Consider the following 14,828-nt stretch of genomic DNA (forward strand, 5'->3'; position numbering starts at 1 on the left):
CTGGGGAATACCAGAGCTGGTCTCCCTTGAGTTTGCCAAAGATCTATTGGGTGTTTCAAACAATGTTTATAGTCAACACTCAGACCTTAATGAATGGACTGCTGAATATTTAACCAAGATGTCCTTTCTTCAAAGTGCTAACAAGTCATTGGAGTTTGACAAGCACTAAAACAAAAGACAAAGAGTTTTAAGGGGTTTGACTTATTATGACTTTCATTCACCAGTGATTCAGGAAAGCATCCCTTATTCCACAGAGTATTTAACCTCTTGTTTAGATCCCACTGAACTCCTGGAAACACTGTTCACTTAAATGCCTTTTGGCATCCATCCTTCACTTGTTGGCTGGGAAGATGTCACCCTTTTCCTATTTCTCCACTTGCCAGTGCTCTCCACACCAAAATCCTAACCCAAAGGATGAAGTGCAATGGAAGAATCTGTAGGGCCATGGCTGGGAGAGCCTGAAGCACTATCAAGCAGCCAGATGGACTGCAAAAAGGCATGAAGGAGACAAACACCACACAAGTGTGAATCTGAATCCCCCACACCATAATGCAGCCTGGCTCATTGCCCTCAAACATTAAAGCAGGCGAGCAGACCCTGAAAGCAAAGCAGCTTCTTTCAAGTCAAAACTCTGTTTTTCTCTTTGTGGAGCCACCCTGCACCCAAAAGCCACATCTCCTGCCCCAGAGTGCAGCCCATGGAACTGCTGCTGCCTGTTCTCCATGCACCTCACAACACCACACACATGCCCTTCTGACAATTTGTGCTGTTTTCACAGCATCCCTGACAATTTCCAGGTCAAACATCCACCACTGTCAGCCCAGGAAAAGGTGCTGGTTACAGTTGTCCTGTCCCTCTGGAGAAGAGCTGCAGAGGCCATGCAATCCCGGCAGCCACGGCTTCCCCTGGGAAACACAGGGAATGCACTGTGCTTCAGACTCTTCCCCCCTGCTTGACAAGTTGAAACATAGTGGGGAGAAATGAGTCCATATCCTTCAGAGCCTCTCTGCAAGCTCCACCTCCGTTATGTAAAGTCTCCCCACTGGCTCAGGCACCTCTCCCCAGCACCCCCAGGAGCCATCAGGCTGCTGCTGTCAGCACTGTGCAGCCACAGCACTTCCCTACAGGGAGCATCCTGCAGCACACGTGTCCCAGACTGCTTTGGAATAAACTCAGCCAAAGCCCACACTAGAGAACTGGGCAGGAGGCAGCTGCAGCTCCAGGCAGAGAAGAGCTGGCAGGAGGCTGGACTGGCTGCACAGCATCCCCCAGGAATGCTGCCCAGGGCAGGAGGCAACGGCTCAGGATGCTCCTCCTGTCCAAAGGCTCTGCAGCCCTGGGATCACTGGAGGAGGGAGGGAGCCAGTGCTCATCTTCAGTGGTTTCTAAATGTCACTTGTGCCACCAAAGAGAGCAGGGATCAGCACTGGTGTTAGGCTGCAAATGAGCTTTCACAGTAGGAGAGATGAAAAACAAATTTTAAAAGGATTAAACGAGAGAGCAAAGGGAGGGGCTGGCTGCATCTGGATGAGGGCTGGTCGGCGTAGAGCACAGCAGGCAGCTGAGGAGCTGAGCAAGGGCAGCTCCCAGTGGGGCTATTAGCACCCAGAGTGGCTTTGTGCATGGGCCTAGTGCTCAGCAAGAGACACACACACAGCTCACCCAGGGCTGCTAAACCCCCTCCCTCTTAGGGGACAAGGTGCCTGGAGAGGGCAGAGAAGGCAGAGATGCCTGCAGGAGAGAGCTGAAGTGACAGGGGCAAGGACACAGAGGCAGGGAGCGATGCAGGGAGATAGGATGGAGAGCAGGCAGGGGAAGGAGGCAGCTGCTGGTCAGATCAGGGATGGAATCAGGGATGGACAGAGGCTGCAGGGGAGGAGGGGAAGTGCTTGCAGGGCTGGCAGGCACAGCTGCATGTGGAGGGCTCCATATCCCTCCAATGGGACACAGAGGTGTTACCTCCTTCCCGCCTGTAAGATGGGACAGCTTGGTGTCTGGGGGGCTCCAGCACATCCGGGCCCAGCTGGCTCCAGTCCAGGCAACTTTCTTCAGCTTTGCAAACCAAATTTCCTTGGAAGTGCTCCCTAAATCCTGGTGGCTTCAGCACTGATCCTATCTGGAACAACCCCAAGCAGCCTCCCAAATGCACGTGGGGGGAGTGGCAGGGAGCCCCCTCACACCCCACAAGCAACACAAACCCTGTTACCTGCCACGAGAGAGCAAATCTGCCCATGCAATGAGCTGGGGTGGTCCTGGGGCAGGCAGGAAGGGGCAGCACACAGACAGGGCCCAGAGCACGGAGACTCCTGCCCCACTCACCGAGGTGTTCTGGCACTGGATGCTGGTGCTGTTGAAGCGCAGGGCGGTGACGCGCGTGGTGCTGCCGGGGATGTGGAAGATGCACTCGTAGTTGCGCTGCCCCGACTGCGGCTGGGGCAGGTTCTTGGCCGTCAGGGTGATGGGCTTCACCACACCCACGGGGATGTAGATCTGGGTGGAAGGCAGGATCTGAGGGCAGTCCTGCAAGGGGAATAAGAAGCAGATGATGAGACAGGAACACACCCCCAGCACCCCCGTGACCCTCTCCTCGCTGGCAGGCTTGGCAATGGACTGCAAAAACACAGCCCTGAGCACATGCTTGAGAAAATCCTCATGTGCAGCAACCCCAAACCAGCATCCTATGCCTGCTCTGCCCAAAGCCCTGGAGAGAGGAAAGAAGAGTGCAAAGGGACCTGGTGACAGGGCAGTAGAGTGTTTTCTACAGCTCAGGTTGATTTAGGTGGGAGGTGGGGAGAGGATCCATCTCTGGAATCGGTAACCTGCCACTGCAACAGCAACATGTGTTTGGGCCAGCTGGTAACAATATGGACTTCAATGCCATCATTGCAGCCAGTTGGTTTCAGAGTCAGTGGCACTGGATTGTGCATTGCCAAGCTACCTGCTCAGCCCTCCTGCTTCCCTTACAGCCTCCATCCCCCTTTCCTTCATAAGCAGACAGAAAAGCCTTTTCCCTCTTTGATACAGCAATGTGCTCCTGCAGCGTGGTAGAGAACCTGCTCTGCAGCAAATTTTGCTGCTGCTGCTTCTGTTTGCACCAGCTCAAAGCAGTGTCACCCCACCCAGCCCTGCTGCAGGCTGCCCAGCACACAGTGACTCCAGCCAGGGGATGCTGCTGAGTCTGAGCTGGAGAGGAAAGCACCTCCCTGCCGGCCCCAGGGGAAGGAGACATAGGGAGGGCAAAGCACTCCACTTTTAATATCCATGGGCCCCCAGCTGCTCCAGGGGAGCTGGTGACTCTTGTGTGCAAAGCACAGGGGAGCAGGAGGGAGCAAAAATAAATGAGCCCAGGCAGCAAAACAGCTCTGCAGCCCTGGTGGGTAACACTTCTGCAACAACAGCCTGATGCAATCCCACACTGACTCTGCTGAGCCAGGCAGAGGTCTCACACCTACAGCAGCTACTCCTGGGAGTGTTGGCTTGAAATAACATCAAGAGGGAATAACGTGTGAGCTGCTTTAGAAACAGAAATGCAGTGGACACAGCCACTCCACTGCTCTCCCAAAGCTTCTGATGGTCACAGTGCGGCAGCAGGGGAAGCTCTGGCCCCAAGGCCACCAACAGCCATGTGTGACCAAGGCTGCCCAGCTGCCTCCTGCCATCCTGCAGCAAGCCAGGCTGAGCCTTGCAAAGTGCCAGGCTTTATCTCAGCCAGTATGATTAATTAACTTTCAAACAATGCAGAGAAAAGGAAAAGAAATCATTTCATTTAGCGAATCTTGACAGAAAAACCCAACCACTTTTATTCTTTGGGTTTTCTGTTCTTCACAAGACTGTATTCACCAAAAGCACAATTTTCAAGGGGAGAACCTCTTTACCTCCAAAACACACCTAACAAAATAAAAACTGAGAGGAAGAGTAGTGTTAGCCCCAAAGCAGAGATGGCAACAGGGCTGGGACAGTCTGGGGACACATGGCACTGCTCTGTCACCTCCCTGCTCTGTATCACAGCTGCCACTCTGCAGAGTGGGGCTTCAGTTTCCCCCCACTTCCAGAACCAGCTCAACTCACAGTGGGGACGCACCTCATGCCTGTTGCCATTTTCATGGAGTGTCCCCATGACTCCATGGTGGTTTTCCCCCATCAGTTCCCAGCTTGGAAATGTTGTCAGAGGAAGCAGCCCCTGCCTGCTTGATTTCCACATTTCAGAGGGACCCCATGGGTAGCACGAGCCTTCCCCATGGGGCACACTCACCCTTGGCAGGTATTAACTCCTGTCTCACTCTCCAACACTCCTATCTCCTCCTTTTTCAGTAATTATTGCTGCAGCCCAGCTGGGGTGGTGGGTAAGTCCATGCCCCCAGGCTGAGCTCACCATGGCTGTGTGGAGGCATGCCCAGGGAACACAGCAGGCATGGGTATCCCTCTCCCCACACAGGCAGGGGGGGCTCATTCTGCTCATTCCCAGTTTGAGCCCAATCCCCCCATGATGTCACACGCTCCACATCTGCCAGCAGAAGTGTCTCATCCAGCAAAAATGTCAGCCTGTGCCCAAACAGGAAGCACCTGGTGCTGGTGGGCGCCCAGGGTGCCCAGAGGGGTGGGGGTACAAGGACAACTCATTTCCCCTATGAGCAAGTCCAACCACTGACACAACTCGGTCTGGCACTGCCCAGGGCTTCCATCCCTTGGGAACACTCTGCACAGCCCACAGAGCTCTGTGTCCTGCCAAAACTAGCCCCTTCCAGCAGAGCCCCAGGCCCCAGGAGGAGGCAGCCAGAAAGGCAAGGCCCCAGCTCACACAAACTCCCAAACATCACACATCAGATTTTCTCCATTAAAACCATTTTTCTAGCTGGATGAGAACATGACATGGATGTCCAGGTTTGTCTGGAGAGGTGAGAGCTTTAGAATCACACTGCAAATGCTGCCATTTGGGTTTCTCTGGCAGCTCCCAGCTCCAGCTGCAAGGCTGTGCATCAGCAGAGAGAGGATGAAGGCAGTCTGGGACTGGGCCTGACCCCAGCTTTGAGGTTCCTTCACAAAGTCCTCAGCCATTCTCAGTGATGGAGAATAAAGAACAAACACAAGCTGAACCTACCTAATCCGAACCAACACGCTTGTTCCCCACAGCCCAGGAGCCTTTCACCCTCCACAGCAGCTCTGCATCAGCAGGGGCTGTCTCAGAGGAGCAGCCTTATGGGATGGGACGGGATGGGATGCTCCAATGTCCATCACTGACCACCCTTTGGCCACCACTGCACACCACGAGTGGAAGAAAATGAACAGCAGCCTGTGCTGCTTCATCACCTCTTCCCCAGCCCTGCACCCCCCAGCAAAGCCACAGAGGAGGGCAATCTCCAGAGCCCAGGCTTTAAAGCTAGCACAGCCAGAGGACAGGGACATCCTGACTGCTGTCACCATTTCCAGGCACATTTATGTGAGTGGTGGCTCCTACTCATGCCCATTCCAGCCCTGCCACCCCCAGAAATCCAGACAAGCATTCCTGGCATGCCCAGGACAGAGTGCCATGGGTCACTCTGTTTTCCTACAAAACAACCACTTTCCCACCCAGGAAGTTGTGGTGAACTACCCGTGGGAAGGAGCAGAGAAGTTACCCTCTGTCCCTGCATTTCCTGACCAGAGCCCACCACACTCCAGCCAACACAGACAGACCAAATCCTGCTAAAAATAACCTCCCTGCAGAGAGGATGGGGCTGGATGTCTACCATTAACTTGTCTGGTGGTGCCATGGGACTGGCACCGAGCCTCCCACCCACCCCACTACCCTGCTGGGAAGCAGGATGGCCAGGGATGGGGACAGGATGTCTCATCCCAGCCTGGTCACAGCTGCAGCTGCTCTGAGGGTGCCTCACCATCCCTGCTGGGAACTGCTGAGGCCACACCAATGTGCAAACAGGCTGAGCCAGGCCATCCAAACCTCAAAGCAGGCACTGGTCCATTTCCCAGTGTGGCCAAAAGGTCTGCTGGGGGACACCCTGCTCACACTGGGCAGTGACACAAGTTCCTGAGCAGCCAGGCCATGGGACAGCTGCACACATCCCAAGGGCACCACCACCGTGGGGTACAGCCAGATGCTTTGGGGTCCACCTGGGGCAGATCCCATGGCCTCACTGAGGGGAATGGGCAGATGAGAACTGCTGTGTTCCAGAGGTCTGGACACCACGTGTTACATTTGCAGAAGCAATGCCAGGGCTGGCTGGCTGGAAGTGTGACCTCAGGAGCAGGCTTCTGGGATGCCTGAGAAAGGCAGATTGCTCACTGGATTTCTTCACAGCACAAGCTAGGAGAAAACAGCTTTTTCCAGCTTTCTCAGGTTAGTAAATTCCCCTGGAGGCAGCAGGACCCTTCCCACTGGGCCATGTACAATCAGTGGGAAACCCAGATAAGTTAATTGGAGCCCCCTTCCAGAACAGGGACAGAGTTTCCTTCCCTTAACTCTCCCTTCAGGATCCAAATCAGCATTTACTGTAGAGCCAGCACTGGCTTGCCTGACCTCCATAGCCAAGCCAAGCAGCCACCACAGGCTGGGGACAGCAGGATGTCCTGTGAACACCCCACCAATGGCAGCTTTCCCCAGTGGGCGGCACAGGACGAGCCCCCACAAAAGAACACATTCCTTAGCAAAGCAGTTGAGATGAAGAAGGCTTGAGGTGCAGCAAAACAGTTTGTTTTACAGATTTCAACCTTCCCCTCTCCAAAAACAAGTTGTTCTGCAATGACAGTTCGAGCTTGCTGCCTTCACAAACATCAAAGGAAAATGCTTTAGCATCTCTGCCTTTGTTTTTCCTTTCATTCAGCCTAAAGTGCTCCGGGCTTCAGCCGACTTCCCAAGCTGCCTCTCCTCAGCCACACAGCCTCTCCCCACCAGCAAGCACATACTTCCATCAGCATTTCCCTTCCCTTTCCTCCCTCACTGCTCCTCAGGTAGTCCCAGCACTCCAGGAGAGGCAGTGGGAAAGGTTTCTGAAGGAGTTTGCTTTCTTCTCACCCCTTCCCCAGAGGGCAGGGGGCCCTGACAGGACCAGAGCAGGTGAGGGGAGCAGTTTCACACTCTTACCTCAGAGAGCTTGACACGGCCCTCCAGGAAGGAGCAGTCAGCAGCGTTGTGGGTGCAGATGTGGCGGTACTTGCACCAGTGGCAGGGGAAGGAGCCGTTCACGCAGGACAGGCAGCTGCAGAGGGACAGAAATGGGCACTGTTAGGGCAGCATCGAGGCAGAGTGCACAGGGACATTTCTTGGGATGCTTCAGCAGGACAGCACCCCTAGGTGATCCTGTACCTCGGGGTGGAAAGGATCCCTTATCCATGGGGCACGGGCCATGCACTGGGAGGGAGATGTCTGCCTGACATGAGCCCTCAGGCTTTGCTCATGGAAGGGGGGTATATGGTCTTTCAGGCACTGCAGGATTTGTGTCCCAGCTGAAGAGGCCACGTTCCCTCTTCCTCTTGGCAGGCTGACCCTGACCCCCCCACTGCAGCAGGAGCTGAGCTCCAGACTTTGGGAGCTTTATTTGGGTTCACTGAAAGGCGATTTTAGCAAGAGGCAGCAGAACAAGGGCTCTGCACCACGGGGGAACAGGGGAGAAAGGGCCAGATTAATGCATGCTCATTGAGAGGAAAATTATAACTGGCGAAAGGTTGGGTCAGATTAACATTTCAGGACTGTAGGGCCTTTCAGGCACTCACAATAGGTTGTGTGTGACCCCCTCCCTCAGCCCCCTCAGCCCCAGCCCTCCCCAGCCACGCCTGCGTTGTGCCTGTGGCTTCCACCCCTCCTCAGCCCCAGACACTTCCATCTCCCCCCCCCAGCCTCCTCTCAGGGCTCTTTGTGCACAGGGATCACTCCTGCTCCCCTCTCCCCATCTTTTCTGGGGGTGTGTTCAGGACCCAAGGATGCCAGGAGCCCCCATGCTCTGCTTTCCATTCCTCTTAGCAATGAAACCAGCCCCAGGGTCCTGATGGCTCTCCCCAAAGCAGGAGGGGACACACAGAGTCCCACAGCCATTACAGGAGTGGCACCTTGACAACCTGGTCAGCTTCCCTTGCTAACCCCCTCCCTGGCATCCCTGTTTGCATCCCACAGCTGGAGGGAGGCTTTTGGGGGTTTCCCCTGTGAGGAGAGAGGGGGCTGAGCCCTCCCTGCCATGCTGTTTTTGGGGGCAGAGCAGACAGGTCCCACATTTAGTACAGGAGCCTCCACAGGGCGGGTCTGCACCAGGCATGTCTGTGCAGCCCGAGCTGTTCTCCCCAGGAGGAGATGGGAGAGCTGCTGAGGCATAGGCTAAAAGGCAGAAAAAATAATCAGCCTGGCTTAAAAAAAAAAAAAAAAAAAAAAAAGGAAAAAAGAAGAAAAGAAAAAAGCAGCAGCACTAGTTTTCACCCTAGAAGGCTCATACCTGCTCCTCACTGATCTGAGCATCAAAAGGATCAGGCCCAAAGCAATTATATTTAAACAAAGACAGGCTCTTTCCCTGAACACAGCTCTGGCAGGAGGCAGGCAGCCCTGCCCAGCCCAATCCTCCTCCTAATCACAGCTACCTCTCTGCCTCAACCCCTGGGAAACGACAGCAAAACACAGCATCACCCTGTGAGGCAGCAGAAAGACAATCTTCCTGGAGAAGATATCCTTGGTGGCAGAGCCTGGCATGCCAAATCCCTCACCCTCCAGCAGAATTGTCACTTTGGAGGTGTGGGGACCTGAGGGGGCCACAGGGTGAGGGCAGCCCAGGGTGCAAAGACACACCCAAGGCTTTGCAGGAGCAGGTCCCCCTGCCTGCCCTGGGGTTTCACACACCATTACATATACAGCAAGAGCTTCCCAAATCCATGCACACACACTAAGGAAATATTTAATTAAGCTGCTTGCAAAGGGGGCTGGAAGTCATTTCCATGTTTCGCTCACATTTTCACTTCCAAATGAACAGCCCTTTTAGCTTTACCCACAAATATGCTAATTGAGATGCTCCTTATGCAAATATATGCAATTTTATTTCAGCTGCAGAGATTCAACTTAAAAGCAGAGCCCCAGCCTCCTATCTCTGGTTGCTTTGATGGAGGGAGGTGCAGAGGGTGGGGGAAATAGGGAACACAAACAAAGGCAAAGGACAGTCCTGCCCTCCTGTTGAGGGCTCAGGCAGGACCAGTGGACAGATAAATCCAGGATATGGAGGGGCAGGACAGGGAACATACAGCTTAATCCTCATGGGAGTAGCTCAGCCCCAGAGAGGTCACGTAAGAGAGAAGCACAAGCAGCCACAAGCCAACTATCAAGCTGCAGCACAACCTCCCATGAATCGCCCCCATCATCCTCCAAAGAAGAGATTTTCCAGTCACCAGGTCCTTCAGGGTCTGCAAAAAGACTCCCCAGTCCTTTCCACCACCTCACAAGGCATCTCAAAGCAGCTGGGTGAAGTACTTGATGCAGCCCTGCCCCAGGCACCTCAGCCCCAACAGCTGCAGCTCCACTTGCAGCTCTTCAGGGTCAAAGCCAAATCTTGGCTATTTCAAGACCCTCCTAATCTGAGGATCTCCTTTGCTATTTAAATATTGCAGGTCCCTGCTGGTCTCCAGGTCCCCCTTTGTCAAAGGATCTCAGGTTATCCTCCATGTACACACTGAGCTGCATGGCTCCCCCTTCCTAATTTGGCCCTCCCAGTTGCTTCTAACCTAACTGAGCCATTCCTAAAGCCCCATCCTCAGCGATGGTTTGCACACTCTCCCTTCAGAAGGTTCTCCTTCTGCCATAAGGACATCAAATGGCACTGTGAGAGCACTCCCCTCACACACCTTGCTCTGCAGCATTTCTGCTGTATTTAGAGCCAGTCCAGGGCAAAGTGGTGAGTAAATCAGCACCTGGGTGCCAGTAACATGGTGAAACACTGCTCACAGCCTGCCTCCGTCCTGCTGGCCTCAGCACGGCTGTTTGACCACCACAGCACCCTGCAAGGCTGCCCAAAGGCCAGGACAGGAGCTGAGGCAGGGGTCCCTGGCTGTGCTCAGGCTGGGCAGCGTGGCTGGGGCTGTGTCCCAGGGTGTCCCTGTGCCACTGCTGTGCTCCTGGCATGGGAGCAGGCTGCTCGGCAGCACGGTGCCATCTGTGCCGTCTCTCTCCTTCCCACGGTCAGGCACTCTTCCCTCATCACTTCTTGCCTAAGAGGCTTTCATCACTCCTGGTAATTAGAGGGAGGCTCTCCTTCATGTGTTGAAGTGTTCCGCCTCCCCAAAGCGTGCCAGCAGAGCAAGAAGCCCACTGAGGCACCGAGGGTGGGGTGCAGCACTGATATGGACCCACAGATTGCTCCCCATCTGCCTCCTCCCCAGCCCTGCCAGGGCCCAGGGAGATGAAGCCCAGGCAGGCTGGGAAAGGGGGCCAGACCCACTGGCAGAGCCCTCCTTGCCTTCTGATGACCTCGTGAGAGAGGCGTGGCACCAGAGCAGCATTTCAGGGTCACTGTGTGCCAAGTGCCCCATCCCAAAACAAGTCCAGGCTCACTGCTGGCCTGAAACCTCCCCCAGCCAGGGCAGGCATCCTGGCAGGCAACAAAGCAGCTCTGCTCCACTTTGAGTGCCCCAGGGCCAAAGCCAGAGCCTCCCTATAGCCCCTATGCTTGCCTACATCTCACCCCACAACTGGGCCAAAAACCCCTCCACTTCCATAAATGATCCCAAACTTGGTAATGCCATGCTAGGGAAAGGGCTGCAGAGAAGCAGAGGTGCAGACAGGGCAGAAGGACAGCAAAGACCAGGGTGGGTACAGAGCCAAAAGCATCAGTGCAGGATGAGCCCAGACCCAGGGGCAGCTTCAGGGACTGACTCCTCCCTGAGTGTGCAGGCACCTTCAGTGACCACAGAGAGGTTCCAGCTGTTTCCACACATGACCCAAAGCAAAGCTGTAGCGATGGGAAGTGTGGAGAGCCAGCAGTGCTGGATCCAGACTCCTCACTCACTCCCCTTCCTGCACTGCCAGCCCCAGGCATGCCACGATGCCACGTGCCCAAAGGAGCCCAGAGCTCTTCATCACACTGAACAGCAGGGGCAGAAAACAAAACCAGCATCCACAGCAGTGAGATAAGCCTGAGCAGCAAATAGGACGGGACAGGAGGTGTGAGCTCTGCAGGCACACACACACACACACACACCAAGGCTATTTCCATGGCACAGCACGTCCCTGAAGGAAGGAAGGACATGGAGTGAAGGGCAGGGAGGAGGAACAGGGGGAAGTTGAATGGTACCAAGAGCAGAGCAGGGGAGGTCCATTAAGAAGGGAAATTATAAACACAGTGTTGATGCAAACAGCATCTGTACAGGCACAGCACAGCCGCCTGTGAGCCCCCTGACTGTTCCTCAGATCTCCTCTTGGCAGGAGGATGCATCCTTAGTGAATACTCAGCTCCAGCACAGCCTGCATCTGGAGCAGCAGCTGTCAGGGCTGAGGGGCTGAACTGCAGTGCTTTGGCCTTTATATCCATCTTTCTACCCTAGGGAGAAGGGGAAATCCTGAGGAGCAGTGGAAGCAGGGGCTCAGTGTCCCCCCAGCCCTACAGAGACCCACTGGCAGCTTCCTCACTGGTGCCCAGGAAAGGCATGGGGAAGAGTCAGCTCTGGCCTCCCTCCATCCCTGCCCATCTCAATCCATTTCTACCCTTCCTTTCACACCAACCCAATTCTTTCTCCATCCCTGCCAGGTTTTGCCAAGGTCCTTACTCTCAGGGTGGTCCACAGCATCCACCATCACAGTCGAGGATGCAGAATCATGCCCTGAGTTTTAAGAGAATTCTCTTGAAAGACACTCAGCTGCCTCCCCTTATAGAAGCATAAGACTGGGCTCTACCAGCCCTCCTCATTCACAACATACATGATGTAAACCAGGTTATCCTGAGCTGTCTCTGGGGCCATCCTACAGGATTTTCCACCTGCCCTAGCTCAGGAACACACAGGGATCTGTTACCACCACACCACTCAGCCACAAAAGCTCAGATACACTCACTCAACTGCTTGCAGCCATCTGTCCATGCCTTTGAAAAGAAAGCATCTGTAAGCATCTGGGAACAAGCAGCAAAGGGCCAACAGAGGAGCAGCCACTCCATGTGTGGGCAGAAAGAAAGGCTGCAGAGAGGAGCCCAGTGGCACAAGGATGCCTTGGCCAGCAGAACAGCCCAGCCCTGCCTTACCAGCACAACTCTGCGGCTCCCAGCCCTTGGGACATGCATTAAAATCCCATTTACTTAATGGAGGCTTACAGGGAAAGCCTGACCTGTAGGATAGAGACACAGCAGAGTCACATCTCTCCAGCCTGGAGGAGTTAGAGACATTTGGCATGTCTGCCCTAGCACCAGAGAAATTCAGCACCCTGCAGCTGATGGGACATGGGTGTCACAGCTGTCACTACATTGAGGCACACCACAAGGCTGGCAGCATCATGGCCACCTCCTGGACTGGAGACAGGTTTCCAGGATGCTTGGATTCCCTCTTGGAATCACACTTGCTGATATGATTTTCCCCCTTTCCCTGTGCCACACCTGGATTTTTGCTTCCACACTGCAGTGGCAGGACATGCTGATGATGAGCTGAGCACGTTGGTGCTTGAAAAACCAGCAACTCTGCAAAACCTGCCCACAGAATTGAAGGAAGCACCGAAGGCTCTCATCTTATTTCTCATCCCACTCCACTTGCCAGCTCCCTTCCCACAGCCACACACTCCAAAAAGCCAAACCACAACAGGATTTATGAAACAGAGTTTCCAGAGGAGAAATCCAGCAAGGAAACATGGAAACAGTGGGAAGAAATAAATACATCTTGCTATTCCCTGGAATTGCTCACTAGCTCTCTGTGAGGATTCCCTACTCCCCCACCTCGCCAGCCATCTCTGCCAGAGGCAGGCAGGGAGCCTGGTGTTACATCTTTATCTTAAAAGGGGACTCATTTCCCCACAAATGCTTTGAAGAAGGCGTTTAACTCTGACAAAGACGACCTCAACATCTGCCTGTGCACGCGCTGGACTCGGCCATTCATTACAGGATCAAAGGTGCCGAGCGCCTTCAAACGCTGCACTTGATCAGTGTCCCATGGGAAACCCCCACAGGAACCCACCCCATCCCTCACGTGGGGGTTTCCATCTCATCCTCCACTGCAGGAGCCAGAGCCCATCCCCAGGAGCTGCAGACAAGCCTGTGTGCAGCCCTGCTCCTCCACTCCCTCAGCCACCCACATCCCCCTTTGCAAGGGCCCCGTTTCCCTGCATGAAACCCTTGGTTTCCACTCCCCTGTTAAATCCCACAGCTCAGGGAGAAGCATCCCCTGCCCAGGGCCCAAGCCTTTGGGAGCAGGATGCCCAAAAACCACCACTGCCTGAAAACACATGCCAGAGCCCCTCAGGAGCCCTGAGTACATAAAGCTGGGACCTCTAGAAGCTTCCCAGGTAACTCCTGAAAAGGAATGAAGCCCCAGAGAGGATGCAAATTCCAGGCCAGGGCTCCCAGAGACCCTGCAAAAAGCATCCCAGGAGCCACTGATGCTGGTCTGTGATGGGAACAGTTCCATCACACAGACATAAAGCCCTGAATTAACAGATGGGACAGCTTTGAGCTCTACCTGGAAGGCACCTCCTCTGCTCAGAACATCACAGCCAAACATACAGGCAGCACAGCCCCCTCTGTACCCTCCTCTCCTGTAGAAGTGATCAGATGCATCTTCCCTTCTGCAACCCCTCCCTTGACCAGGCAGGCTCCAGCAGCCCTTGAAAATGCATGGGAAGAAGACCTGCCAAGGTGGTGGGAAATAAGAGAGCCAGGATGCTCACGCAGCAGCAGGACCAGCCCCACAGCCCACGTTTTGCTGATGCCTTTCCAGATGTCTGCTGAAAATAAGAAGGGTCAGAGTCTCCCTGGTGTACATGGTGGAGCTGCATTGGCTTCCCCTGGAGCTACCCCAGCTGACATCAGCAAAGAGCTGCCTCACTAGCCTCCCATCTCTCCACAACCATCTGAAAAATCTCCTCAAACACTTTCTCCTCAGCTGAAAAATGATTTGACATGCAGAACTCTGCCTTCCAACCTAAGCAAAGCCATCCAAATATAAAAATAAAACAACACACAGTGATCAGAGATCTCCACAGGAAAAACATTAGCCTCGTGGAAAAGCACATTGTTCCTAATACAGAATTTATCAGGCTGATGTATAGATTTTCCTGCACAAAATATGAAACCTGGATCTGAAAGGCTATTAACTCCAGAGAGATCCATTAAAGACGCCTGTCTGCAAATGGTATTTAAAAGTATTGCATCATCCCAGGAGGTATTGTCATGCTCTTTGGCTACGATTCGACTGCAGGTCACATAGTTAAAACTACCTCCAAACCCTAAAACTCTCACTGTCAAAAAAATAATAATGTTCACCAGCTTAGAACATGGACTTTTCTATCAGCTTCAACTGGAGCCATAAATATTAATGCATCCATAATTAGCCTTTTTAAATAATGCATCCAAAATTAAACATCAACGTAGTAATAAATCAGTCAGGCTCTTTGTTGTAGGTTTGTTTCAGGGGGGGTAGGGGTTTTTTCCCCTCCTGTATCAGGCACATAAAATAAAATGCCAATTCCCTCATCACCGCTTCCCACCGGACCACTGATTGGACCAAATCTGATGCCATTTGTACTTAAAAGTCATCTTTCTTTCATTTACAAAAATAAAAGCCATATCTGCTTTTTGATTTGCAAAATACTGCCATGCAGCCAGCCCGAGCCAAAGCTGAGCTAATGTTATTGAAACCACAGGATGTGAAGGGAGACAAAGCTCATCTCAGAGTCA

At 53.7% G+C, this 14,828-nt stretch overlaps 1 protein-coding gene across 1 annotated transcript in view; it reads right to left on the reverse strand.

Moving 5' to 3' along the window:
- Window positions 1–14,828, reverse strand: part of PLXNA1 (plexin A1) — a 114,283-nt gene that overhangs the window by 42,309 nt on the left and 57,146 nt on the right. Inside the window, exons 9-10 of the mRNA XM_050979178.1 lie at window positions 7,079–7,193; window positions 2,320–2,520 (exon numbers count right to left, since the gene is read on the reverse strand). Coding sequence (XP_050835135.1) covers window positions 2,320–2,520; window positions 7,079–7,193 — 316 coding nt within the window. The remainder of the gene's footprint in view (window positions 1–2,319; window positions 2,521–7,078; window positions 7,194–14,828) is intronic.

Source organism: Serinus canaria, chromosome 12, assembly GCF_022539315.1.
Source record: "Serinus canaria isolate serCan28SL12 chromosome 12, serCan2020, whole genome shotgun sequence".
NCBI lineage: Eukaryota > Metazoa > Chordata > Aves > Passeriformes > Fringillidae > Serinus > Serinus canaria.